This window comes from Moschus berezovskii, chromosome 14 (genome assembly GCF_049115385.1).
Source record: "Moschus berezovskii isolate FMDL1 chromosome 14, NW_MosBer_1.0, whole genome shotgun sequence".
Classification (NCBI taxonomy): domain Eukaryota; kingdom Metazoa; phylum Chordata; class Mammalia; order Artiodactyla; family Moschidae; genus Moschus; species Moschus berezovskii.
The window spans coordinates 9,173,145-9,186,682 of NC_142473.1; the positions used below are offsets into that span (position 1 = coordinate 9,173,145).

Below are 13,538 nucleotides of genomic sequence, written 5' to 3' on the forward strand. Positions count from 1 at the left end.
GATGGAAGTTGGAGCTTATTTACTTTTAAGAAATGTACTCTGAATTGTCTGAGTGAGAGATGACTCTTATGTCAATTGACCCATGGATGTGTTAGATATTAATTGACCCATTGCTGGTCCTAGAATAAAGTCATATTTATTTTTGAGATAAATCAAAGGATGATATCAACTGTGAGTCACACAAAGAATTTCGTATTCATAGAGCCTGGCCTAAGGGCTATATAAAGAGACACATTTAAGGAACTTGCATTGGAAAGGAACAGGATAAATTGGGTTAAGCTGTTCAGATGAAGTGTAGAATGAAGTTTCTTCTGTTGATACTAGCTCTGCAGGTTGCTGCTTCTGGAGCTGCCCCACTGACTAACTATCCAAGCCCTGAAGAAAATGACGTGGCATTCGCTCAAGTAAGAATTGGCACTATAGAATATATATAGCCTGATTTTTTTCTTTAAGATTTATTTCACTGACCTGTTTTATGCTGAAAGTACTAGTTGAAAACTGTTTTAAGGAGCTATTGGATTTTAGCACTGTTTTGTTGTCGTCTTATTTTTATTTATTGCTGAAGAGGAATGTAAGAAAAAAGTGTCTGGGAAGAAAAAAATTTTCTTCTTCTTTTCTAGATTCTTCTGGCTGGTCTAAAAATTAAATTGACACGAGACAGATTAACAAGAGAAAATCAAACAAAAGTTTCATAACATCCATATATGTGAGAGATTCAGAAAAACTGAGTAACACTACAAAATGGCCAAAACCCTTGCCTTAAAAAGGCATCTGTGTGCAGATGAGTTATAAATACAGAGCTCCAACAGAAACCTTTCCACATAAAATGATGTATCAATAAATGTATTTTTTTTCCCAGAGATATTTGGCAAACTTTTATGGTCTCAAGATGGAAACAACTCCAATGACAAAAATGAAAGTCAATAGGAACATCATGGAGAATAAAATTCAGGAAATGCAGCAATTCTTTGGTCTAAAAGTGACTGGGCAACTGGACACATCTACTCTGGACATGATGCACAGACCTCGATGTGGAGTGCCAGATGTTGAAAATTTCAAACTATTTCCAGGGCGGCTGGTCTGGAAGAAGCGTCTTATCACCTACAGGTAACATCATAGCCAAGTATTTCTCTACTTTCCCCTAGCTCTGTGTTATAGAAACTTGAGCTAGTTAGATAAAGCTCTAAATCTGGAAGTAGGTAGGAAGCATCCCTCAATTATTAACACTATCCCTGTGTTAAAATAGTGTCTCTAGAAGGGAAAACCATTCCCTCAATGGAATTGTTGGGCTTGCAAGTCCAGAACAGAGTAGGAAAGCCATAAGTAAAAGAAAAATGAAGCTGGATCTAAAAAGAAGCAAAAGAAAGTTTTATAGACTATTTAGATGGATAAATGAAGAAGTCTGGGAGCAGGGGTAAAAGGCATGAGCCTCTACAAATGTAAATCCTTCATAATGGTGACCTGTAAATCATAAGTGAGTAGAAATCAAGTTAGATTCTGTTTAAGTAGTAAGGTGCCCAAGGATAAATATTTCTGTAGATGAAGCAGGTTTTTCTCATCTGAATTACTGATTTACAGAATGATTCATTCTTGAATGATGCTAGCAGAAATGAAGTATTGTAATCAAAATGAACACATGGTTTCCATGTATTTTCTTCTTTTGTTCTTCTGGTAAAGAATCAACAATTACACCCCTGACTTGAAGCCTGAGGATGTTGACCATGCCTTCCAAAAAGCTTTTCAAGTATGGAGTGATGTGACCCCCCTGAAATTCAGAAGGATTCATGAAAACGAGGCTGACATCATGATACAATTTGCATTTCGAGGTAGAGAACTTGGACTTAACGTCATCTGTCTCATTTGGCGTGACCCAGGTGGCACAGTTCAGTTCAGTTCAGTTCATTTCAGTTGCTCAGTCGTGTCCGACTCTTTGTGACCCCATGAATCACAGCATGCCAGGCCTCCCTGTCCATCATCAACTCCCAGAGTTCATTCAAACTCATGTCCATCGAGTTGGTGGCACAGTAGTAAAGAATATTCTTGCCAATACAGGAGATGCAAGAAATGGGAGTACAATCCCTGGGTCAGGAAGATCCCCTGGAGTAGGAAATGGCAACCCTCTCCAGTATTCTCGCCTGGAAAATTTCACAGACAGAGGAGCCTGGCAGGCTACAGTCCATGGGGCCACAAAGAGTCAGACATGACTGAGCATACACTTACACACACACACACACACACACACACAAAATGTGTGTAGATAGATTAATTTTCTTTTTCTTTTTTTAAAAATAAGAACATAGAGATGCCTATCCTTTTGATGGCCCATGGGGAATCCTAGCCCATGCTTTTGGACCTGGAGCTGGTCTTGGAGGAGATGCACATTTTGATGAGGCTGAAACCTGGACTAAAGCACGCAAAGGTAGGCTCCCAAAACCCTCAAAGAATTAGAAAAACCTAACAAATTCTAAGTTATATCCTGGTTTTGAAAGGCCACATTCTGAGAATGGATTATAAGGACAGGAAAACTTTTTCTGATTAAAATGTTGACACATAAAATTATAACACTGTTTCCACTCCACCCTCTATAAATGGAGTATATTGGACTAGATTATTTTAATGTTCATTTCCAAGAATCTATGAAGATAAAATAGTTTATTAGTATACACTCAGGAACCTTAAGAACCATAGTATGGAAAGAAAAAAGCCATTATTTAGTGGATCAGTTTTTGGCAGTGCAATCCATAAACTGGAACAAATACAGATTGTAATGCTGTGTATGCCAACAGTCCTAGAACAGGGTGATCATTTGCATGATTCATTATATGCTGAGAATTTCCTAAATTCATAGTGGCATAAAAAGATGAAGATATAGAGGATTTAGAGATCTCTATAAAGAAACACAAGGTTTTGTGGTCAGGTAGTCACTTGTGGTTCTGGGATAAAAATTTCAAAATGCCCCATTGATCATTTAATACCTTGTGTGTACTTACAGAGGGGATAAAGCTCATCATCCATCCCAGACAGTTGAGGGGTGAGGGTAACGAGCATCCCCTGTTATTTGGAGAAGTCACTATCCACTGGAAAATTCAAGGCATCACATCAGAAGCCTTCTTAATATTTCTGTTGGAAATTCTAGACTATATGACTGACTATATGTGGAAAGAAATAAAGAGAAATTCATCAGGAGTATGCTCTACTCAGCACCATCATCTCCACCCCTAGTTGATACTGCTTGCATTGATGGCAATGTTTTTATAGACCAGAAAGGCTATTTGTTTTAGTTTGATACATGGCCTAAGGCTTATGAAACCTTTGATTGAGAAGAGAACTTTTTTATTGTCAAAAGACAAATGATTAGGTCCTGGCTGAGCCTCAAATCCTCAGTAGACATGTTAAATTTGTGCAAATTTTATCCAAAGGCATTTGGGGTTTGTAATCTTTTCATCTGACAGGAGAAATGTGCTGATTAGACTGGAGAATTTTTAAAATTCTAAAGAAACTTAGGAAAGTCATTTAATACAGACCTTTACAGATAGAGAAAAGGTTAGAGGCTACCTTGTGAAAAAGCTGGGACCAGACCATTTATTTCCTAGGTCTTATCTTAGCAAGATGTATCCTTTCTATTTGTCCATGTTGCCTTATTTTAGTTTGCTTAATACTAAGCTTTCTAAAGACTGAATTATTTATGAAAATTCTAATTTAAAATCCTTTTTCTTGACTAATTTTGACACAGTAAATTCTTTTTCTTTTTGACACAGTAAATTAATTGAACAATTCCTACAGTCTTTACTGAGTTTCTATTAGGATGTTAGGTGATGGGGGTGCTTAGATTCAGAAATGAAAAGGGCACAGTCTTGCCATTGAGAAATACACAATCTAAAAGGAAACAGAACACTAACAAAAATCCATTATTTTGAGATGAGAACCAATAGTGATCTTTCGTGCAAAGTAGTACAGGAATTGAGAATAAGATAAATTCAAGTTTAGGCCAAATTGTAAAAGGTTTTGTTTACTCTTCCTAGTCTTATGCAGAGTGGAGAGAATTAGTCATTGCTTCTTCTTTCTCATTGTTTGGTAGAAGTGAAAGCATCTCTGAATTAGTTACTGGACCTGTGTGTTACAGGGAATGCTTGGAGGATCCGTATTCCTAGAGATCCTCTCAGAGAGGTGTGAACTCTTTGCTCATCTTGGGTTCTAGAGAGTATTTCAAGATCAGGCTCTGTAGCTAAATGGTGTGTGACCCTGGGAAGTCAGTTCTGAGCTTCCTTTTGCCATAGAGAAAGAAAGAACAAAATGAAGGCATTAGACTATAATGAAGATTTTTTTAAAAATCAGTAATTTTCAAATCTTCTGAGAATTAGGAAATCTGAGAGAAAGGGCACACCCTTGTCTCTTACCTACAAAGGTTACAGCCTCTGGGATATACAGGGGAAAAAAATAACAGTTACAACTATAATATGGTAGTGTAAATATGTCTAAAGTGTAAATATAGTCTCTTTGATTTCATTGGGAATCATGTTTAGGAAAAGGGTGACCCAAGAAATTTTTAGAGCCAAGAAATTTGGATGTGAATCTTGGCTCAGGCATTTAATTTGTCATTTAATCTTGCTGATACTGTATCCTCATCTGAAAATAGAGAACAAGATGACTTCCTTTTGGTTGTATAAGGATTAGATATAATGTGGTGTTTTTCTCAGTGACTCATAGTACCATACTGGAACTCAATATGGATTTAGATTTGAGTTTTGTAAAGAAAGGTTACCAAAGACTTTTCTATATCCAGTGAAGCCTGATTAAGGGAAAAGCAGAACAAAGTCATGTGAGTTGAAAATTCTTTAGGAGCAATGAACACAGCTGTGAGTTATTCCGGAAGTTTTGGCAATGGAACATATTTCATTTGTCTGAGAGTTCAGCGGTCCTTAACCATAGGCATAGGCTACCACGTGTAAAGTAGAGAGCTAGTGGGAACCTGCTGTATAGAACAGACAGCTCAGCTTGGTGCTCTGCGGTGACCGAGACAGCTGGGATGAGGGGGTGGGAAGGAGCTCCCAGAGGGAGGGGACATATGTATGCATATAGCTGGTTCACTTCTTTGTACTGTGGAAACTAACACAACATTTTAAAGCAACTATTTCCCTGGTGGCTTAGACGGTAAAGAGTCTGCCTGCAGTGCGGGACACCTGGGTTCAACCCCCGGGTGGGGAAGATCCCCTGAAGGAGGAAATGGCAACCCTCTCCAGTACTCTGGCCTGGAGAATCCCATGGATGGAGGAGCCTGGCAGGCTGCAGTTCATGGGGTCGCAAAGAGTCGGACACGACAGCAACTTCACTTTCACTTTATTTCCCAATAAAAAGAAAAGAAAAAAAATATGTGGAAACATTTTTTGGTTGTCAAAACTAGAGGGGAGTGGTGCTACTTGAATTCAACGGTAAAATGAGAGCCTTATAAAGATCTGTAATTCACAGGACAGCCCTGACAGCAAAGAGGGATCTGTCTTATAATGTCGACAGTACCAAGGCTGAAAAAGCTTGCTTATGAAGGAGGGAAATGAGTTATTTCTAAGTTTCCCTTTTCACTGTGTCAGATGTGTCATTGTTCTACAGATGCCAATAGATTTCACTGGTTCTCTCTTAGGCCCAAACTTGTTCCTAGTTGCTGTTCATGAGATTGGCCATTCCTTGGGTCTTGGCCATTCCAGCGATACAAGCGCCATAATGTTTCCCAGCTACAGAGATATTGACTACAAGATATTTCACCTCTCTGCTGATGACATACATGGCATTCAGTCTCTCTATGGTGAGTTGAATTTCTTCACCATTTTGCCAAATAAAGATACTCATGAATAATCTCATACTATCTGCATTTGGATAAACATTAAGATTTATCTTCTCTTTGAACCCCATGAAAATTCTGTGAGGGAGGCAACACAGATATTATCTTCATTTTATGGATGAGTACTAGGGGACCTAGTGTATTAATGCCTGAGCCAGAGGCAAAACCTGAGACTTCTGGTCTGAAATCTGTTCCTTCTATCCAGCATACCATTGTCTTTTGAAGAAGGCACAGAGAAAGAATCTAACCAGAACAGGAGAACAGAGTGATCAGATTTTTATTCTCCACAATGTTGCAACCACATGGAAGGGGAAAAATATTTGTTTTATGCTTCCTGTGAATGTTATAGAAAACATAAATTGCTTTTTAAGTATTTTTCATTAAGAACATTGAATGTTTTAAAGAGTGTTTCTTCATCTTAAAAACTGAAAGACTTTTTTTTCCTAATACTTCTTGAAATGTCCTTTCAGGACGTCCAGAAAAACCCCAAGTTCCATCAAATCCTGGCAGTACAAATCCAGCTGCTTGTGACCCCAATATGAGTTTTGATGCTGTTACTACTGTGGGAGATAAAATTTTTTTCTTTAAAGACAGGTAAGATCATTTTCATATCTAACAAATATTAAAGGCTGATCCCCTAGATTTTTGTGTGTGAGAGAGAGAATGGTGAAAAATGATATAAAAAATGAAGTAGATAAAATCTGTGAGTTGGACTTGATTCTGAAGGCAATGGAGAGATCTTGAGGATCTTGAAGCAGGAGAGCAGTGTGATTATATTTGTTTTAACTAGAAAACTGAGCTGTTAGAAAATGGATCTGTGGCAAGAATCTGGGTTGGGGGCAGATAAGACAGGTAGGAAGGATGTCAAACTATTTTAATTATACTGATAGATTTAAATTAAGATGGTCAAATCTGGACTTAAAGCTGTGACAGAGTACCAGACTTGATTCTTGATTATAAAAGAGAATTCCAGGATGACGTACGGTTTTTGTCTTAGAACATATATTGAACCAGGTATTGGATGGGTGAGGCAGTGGAGAAAATCAGTATTTGATATAGATAAAACAAATATTCCCCATTATTGAGATTATGGAACTGAGATACTTGAGGTTGAGTTGACTTCCTTTAGGTTACAGAACTGCCGCCTGGGTTGTGAGCTCAGACTAGAACCTAGATACCTTGGTTCCAAGCTCCATGGTATTTCCATATGCCAGTCTGCCTGTTTAGGTCATTGCTAGTATTGGAGGTGATTAAAATCCTTTGCATGTGGTTCTTCTACACAAATGCCCATAGGACAGAATGTGAAGCTACTGGAAAGAAACATGAAGTTCTTTCAGGTCCTTCCCTCCTCATGGTTCTTCAGTCTACAGAGAGCTTTTAACGTGTTAAATGTTTTTTTGTCAGGTTCTTCTGGTGGAAGCTTGCTGAGAGTCCAAAAAGCAGCATTAGTTTAATTTCTTCTTTAGGTCCAAACCTACCATCTCACATTCAAGCTGCTTATGAAATTGCAGACAGAAGTCACGTTTTTCTTTTTAAAGGTAATTCCAATGTTTAGTTTTGCTATTGAGTCTACTTCTAAGGAAGAGAACAAATTAAGGAAATAGTACTACATTTAAAGAACTTTTTAAAAGGCACTCCAGATTTTTATTAATGGGGGCTCTGAAACATAGCCCTGAATAGGCTAAATATACTTAGGTAATATGTAAAGCCTATTGCAAAATTTTATAAAATATAAGATGATAATACTTTGGAAAAAAAATACAGAGCCATAGAAGGTAAACCATGTTTAAGAACAGGAGTAATATATTTTGAATCTATGAAATAAGAATGATGTTGCTTGTGCTGAGTCGGTATTTCTATTACTCTTTCTGTATTATTCCAATGTACCTATTCTCTTTGTCTTTACAGATGACAAGTACTGGTTGATGAACAATTTGAAACCACAGTTGAACTATCCCAAGAGCATACATTCTTTGGGCTTCCCCTCCTCAGTGAAAAAAATTGATGCAGCTGTTTTTAACCCACTTTTCTATAAGACCTACTTCTTTGTAGGTAACAAGTTTTGGAGGTGAGCTTTAATGGTTGATAATTTGACCCCTAAGGTTTGTGAAACAGTCAGGGAATGGGATTTTTCAGAACACAGCTTTTCTATCTAAATTTTAAAAGGCCCCTGATTTTCCTGGAAGAGGTATCAAGATAATATAGCACTGGAACAGTTGTTTTCAACCTAATTCTTTTCTCTGTACTGTTGGTCTATTTTGATGCAGTTTCTGCTGGTTATTTCTTTGCTCAGGTATGATGAAAGGAGACAATTCATGGACCCTGGTTATCCCAAGGTGATTACTACATACTTCCCAGGAATTGGCCCGAAAATTGATGCAGTCTTCTATTACAACAGTAAGTGGATTGGGAAACCGTGAAAAGAGTGGAAACCCCTTAATAAAATACTGGATTATAGAGTCTTCAAGGTCAGAGAAAACGGTTCCAAATTGGAAGAGAAAGAACTCTGCAGTTCTCCAAAGGGCCACAGAGAGAAAATCTACATTTTATTTTGGCTCAGAATAGGTGGGCCAGAAGAAAGAGTATGATGGATTTATACTAGGGTGGTCTATCAGACAGAGAGCAGATAATTCTTGCCACTTTTATATGTCTGAATCTCTGGGATTTCCATCATGTCAAGCTGCACAGTATATGTAAGCGAGCGGATAGCAGTCAAGGCAAGCAGGAGTCTTTTATACATTTTTATGTCCTGAGTTCTTTAACTTCGTTTAAGTCCCTTCCACCCTTCATGGGTTCTCATAGACTAAGTCTCAGGGTGGGATGAAAGAAGCTTGGATTTATTTGAATTTGTGTTTATGAATGTCTTCCAGCAAGGTCAGGCTAAGCAAGATATCTTTGGGTCAAGATATTTTGGGCTGTATTCCTATCCTCATGTTTTATTTAATTTCCCCATCAACACTTCTATGTACCCTACCTGAATCTACTCTCCTCTCTTCCACTCTGAATTCTCCAACTGGATTGTGAATTTTCAAAAATGTTTGCATTTTTAAGAGTCAGTCTTAAAGACCAAACAACCTTCTCATTAAAGATAATGAAGATATTTATGGTGAAAAGACTAGTAATAGGTAGATATATGGGGGCAGGATATCTAACCAAGAAATCCAACTTTATAATCTTGAATCTGATCTTGTCTAATCTAGGTTATCTTTTTTTTAAAATGCAATCAGAGAATTAAAAATATTTCTTTTTTTTTCATTTTTAGGACACTACCATTTCTTCCAAGGATCTAAAGTACTTAAATATCATGTCCTAGCCCAACGTGTCACTGAAAGTCTGAAAAGCAGTACTGAGCTAGGTTGTTAGTAATGATATAATTAATTGTGTTTGTCAGTTCACTTCAGTTTAAAAAGTATTTATTACATACTTGCTATGTGCCCAGTACCATGATATGGAGATACGTTACCACAAGGTAAAATCTATGGACCATAGATAAATGACTATATAGGCAAGTGACTATATCATATATATAAGATTCTTTGATTTTGAAAATGCTCATTGTCAATTTTTATTGAGTTCAAACTTCTACTAAGTTTGAAGAGACACCTTCAAAGGCCAAAAGAATATCTTGATTCCTAATATCCTTGAACAGACCAATTTAAATTATTTCTTTGGCTTAACAAGTCAAGAAATGATTAGTGTCTGTAACCACTGTATGTTTCATCAAGGGTATTGTTTTAATTATTTGGGGGTAAAGGCAGAAGGAGAAGAGGGCAACAGAGGATGAGACAGTTGGCTGGCATCAGCAACTCAATGGGCATGTATTGGGCAAACTCTGGGAGATGGTGAGCAACAGGGAAGCCTGGTGTGCTGCAGTCCATGGGGTCACAAAGTGTTGGATATAGCTTGGTGACTGAACAGCAACAACAAAAGCAGACTATACATAGACTATACATATAACCTTTTAAATGAGATTTAATGAAAGTAATATATAAATAAATCATATAATTATGGTGATAATATAATTTTATTCCATTGTGTTGATTTTTCTGTTATCTTTCATAATATATGTATTGCTCAAATAAAAACTTGAAAGAAAGTATTTGGTTTTTAAGAACTTTTTCTTGAAAAACAGAATATGTGTTTTGAAAATAATTTTGGACCTACTGTTAAATAATAGTTGGACTTCCCTAGTGGTTCAGACAGTAAAGCATCTGTGTACAATGTGGGAGACCTGGGTTCGATCCCTGGGTCGGGAAGATACACTGGAGAAGGCACTGGCACCGCACTCCAGCACTCTTGCCTGGAGAATCCCATGGATGGAGGAGCCTGGTGGGCAACAGTTCACAGGGTGGCAAAGAGTTGGACATGACTGAGTGACTTCACTTTCACTTGCACTATTAAATAAAATGTCTATTACTGCACAAAGGGGTGAAAAAGAGATAAGGCAACCAGAAACAGGAAAAAGCTATATTTGTTTTGGTCATTTGCCTAAAGCCACCTGAGTCCTTGGTCTCAAATCTAGACAGCATTTTCCGGACTACAAACAACCCCAAGGAGCACCTGCAGTTCATGACCACAAGCCTGGAGAGCAGAAGGAATGAAATGGGAACTGCCCACTTCAGTGAACTTTCATCACAGCTCACAGCAGGGTTCTCCACTGCCTTAACACACATTCTCTTTCTTTGGATTTCACATATATTAAAATTCTCACTAACAACTTATGGGTTTGTGGAGCACTCGTAGTTTTCTATGTATTTTCACACCATTACTGATTGATATACTCAAGATCTAAGAAATGGTCAAGCCTATTTCAACTCAGGAGGAGGCCTTACAAATAACTGAGAAAAGAAGAGAAGCTAAAGGCAAAGGAGAAAAGGGAAGATATACCTATTTGAATGCAAAGTTCCAAAGAATAGCAGGGAGAGATAAGAAAGCCTTCCTCAGTGATCAGTGCAAAGAAATAGAGGAAAACAATAGAATGGGAAAGACTAGAGATCTCTTCAAGAAAATTAGAGATACCAAGGGAACATTTCATGCAAAGATGGGCACAATAAAGGACAGAAATGGTATGGATCTAACAGAAGCAGAAGATAGAAGAGGTGGCAAGAATATATACAAAAGAAGAACTATATATACAGAAGAACTATACAAATATATACAGAAGAACTATACAAAAAAGATCATTATGACCCAGATAACCACGATGGTGTGATCACTCACCTAGACCCAGATACCCTGGAGTGTGAAGTCAGGTGGGCCTTAGGAAGCATCACTATGAACAAAGCTAGAGGAGGTGATGGAATTCCAGCTGAGTTATTTCAAATCCTAAAAAAATGATGTTGTTAAAGTGCTGTACCCAATATGCCAGCACATTTGCAAAACTCAGCAGTGGCCATAGGACTCTTTTCATTTCAAACCCAAAGAAGGGAAAGGCCGAAGAATGTTCAAACCACCGCAAAACTGCACTCATTTCACACCTTAGCAAAGTAATGCCCCAAATTCTCCAAGCTAGGCTTCACCAGAATGTGAATTGTGAACTTCCAAATATTCAAGCTGGATTTAGAAAAGGCAGAGGAATCAGAGATCAAATTGCCAACATTCAATGGGTCATTGAAAAACAAGAGAGTTCTAGAAAAACATCTACTTCTGCTTTATTGACTATGCCAAAGCTTTTGACTGTGTGGATCACAACAAATTGTGGAAAATTCTTAAGGAGATGGGAAGACCAGACCACCTTACCTGCTTCCTGAGAAATCTGTATGTAGGTCAAGAAGCAACAGTTAGAACTGGACATGGAACAACAGACTGATTACAAATTGGGAAAGAAAGGAGTACGTCAAGGCTGTATATTGTCACCCCGATTATTTAATTCTATGCAGAGTACATCATGCAAGATTCCGGGCTGGATGAAGCACAAGTTGGAATCAAGATTGCCGGGAGAAATATCAATAACCTCAGATATGCAGATGACACCACCCTTATGGAAGAAAGAGAAGAACTAAAGAGCCTCTTGATGAAAGTGAAAAAGGAGAGTGGAAAAGTTGACTTAAAACTCAACATTCAGAAAACTAAGATCATGGCATCTGGTCCCATCATTTCATAGCAAATAGATGGGGAAACAGTGGAAACAGTGAAAGACTAAAAGTCTTTGGGGGGCTCCAAAATCATTGCAGATGGTGACTGTAGCCATGAAATTAAAAAACGCTTACACCTTGGAAGGAAAGTTATGACTAACCTAGCCAGCATATTAAAAAGCAGAGACATTACTTTGCCAACAAAGGTCCATCTAGTAAAAGCTATGGTTTTTCCAGTAGTCATGTATGAATGTGAGAGTTGGACCATAAAGAAAGCTGAGTACCGAAGAATTGATGCTTTTGAACTGCGGTGTTGGAGAAGACTCTTGAGATCCCTTGGACTGCAAGGAGAACCAACCACTCCATCCTAAAGGAGATCACTCCTGAGTATTCATTGGAAGGACTGATGCTGAAGCTGAAACTCCAGTACTTTGGCCACCTGATGGGAAGAACTGACTCATTGGAAAATACCCTGATGCTGGGAAAAATTGAAGGCAGGAAGAGAAGGGGATGACAGAGGATGAGATGGTTGGATGGCATCACCGACTTGATGGACATGAATTTGAGTAAACTCCAGGAGTTGGTGATGGACAGGGAAGCCTGGCTTGCTGCAGCCTATGGAGTTGGAAAGAGTCGGACACGACTGAGCAACTGAACTGAACTGAATCTTTATACCCACATTACAAGCTATGTATCAGTATCCTGATCTCACAGATGAAAAACTGAAGTTCAGAATAGTTAAAACATTTGTTCAAATTTGCATACACATTAGGTAGCAGAAATGATGCAACTGTTGTTCAATCAAACCTACAAAACAAATAGAGACAAGAGTTTGTAGTACCTTCAAATTAAATTCAATCTCTGCATTTCATTTGTTTTTAACATCATCTTAGCCTGGACTTAACCCTTTCCAAAATTTTTCTTTCTCAAATATTCATATTCTTGAAAACTGAAACCTGGATATGTCTCTTGTCCCAGCATATGTCTGGTGGTCTTCAGTTTGGAAGTGCCGCTCATGAATTTCTGACCTTCTGACTTCTCTCTCCTCTTTCTAAGTCCAGTCTTTCCTGTCAATTGTCTTCCACTTGTGCTGCCCACTTAGGACAAATGTCTGCGAGCAGTGAATATATTTTACTGAGATTCCAAAATCCTAAGTCTTCTTACTCACCAAGGCTGGTCAATATTCCAATTCCAGAAAATTACCATCAAAAATCTTGCTAGCCATGAATTCATAAGTGCTCATCAAAAAAACCATCTCCAAAATTCTGACCATAAACACACAATTCAGTACCTTTGCGGGTCAAGACACATTTCACAATCTTTTCTTTCTTTGAAAATAATATTTTATGCATTTATAAAATGGGAACATTTTGTTCTAGGTCATGAATTTAGAGAAAAAGTGGAAAAACTTCTCAAACCTCAAACTTAATTTCCATTCACATCTTCCTCAAGATATTTTCTTGTCAACTTGACTGCTCCAAAAAAAGTACAGAACCTAGGAGTAAGATTCTTGTTGCTGTTAATAATTTATTAACTATTTTATCTTGCCCTTAATTATTTAGCCAAATAGTATCAAATCATGCTCCTTCTTAGTTGAAAGATTATCAGTCAATAGAATCAAAATAGCAAAG

The 13,538-nt window shown here is 37.8% G+C and overlaps 1 protein-coding gene across 1 annotated transcript; it reads left to right on the forward strand.

The window, feature by feature from the left end:
• The first annotated feature begins 268 nt into the window (after positions 1-268).
• Positions 269-9,797, forward strand: MMP12 (matrix metallopeptidase 12). The gene is made up of 10 exons (XM_055422366.1): positions 269-404; positions 860-1,107; positions 1,678-1,826; positions 2,294-2,419; positions 5,636-5,797; positions 6,304-6,427; positions 7,238-7,371; positions 7,742-7,901; positions 8,127-8,230; positions 9,096-9,797. The coding sequence occupies exons 1-10, from the start codon at positions 288-290 to the stop codon at positions 9,194-9,196; spliced, it is 1,425 nt and encodes a 474-aa protein (XP_055278341.1). The 5' UTR covers positions 269-287; the 3' UTR covers positions 9,197-9,797.
• The last annotated feature ends 3,741 nt before the right edge of the window (positions 9,798-13,538 follow it).

Excerpts from the sequence above, each read along its gene's own strand:
- MMP12 (XM_055422366.1), top strand. The coding sequence starts at position 288 with ATGAAGTGTAGAATGAAGTTTCTTCTGTTGATACTAGCTCTGCAGGTT. Across the intron at positions 1,827-2,293 it reads GATACAATTTGCATTTCGAG|AACATAGAGATGCCTATCCT; the intron begins GTAGAGAACTTG and ends TTTAAAAATAAG. Across the intron at positions 6,428-7,237 it reads ATTTTTTTCTTTAAAGACAG|GTTCTTCTGGTGGAAGCTTG; the intron begins GTAAGATCATTT and ends TTTTTTTGTCAG.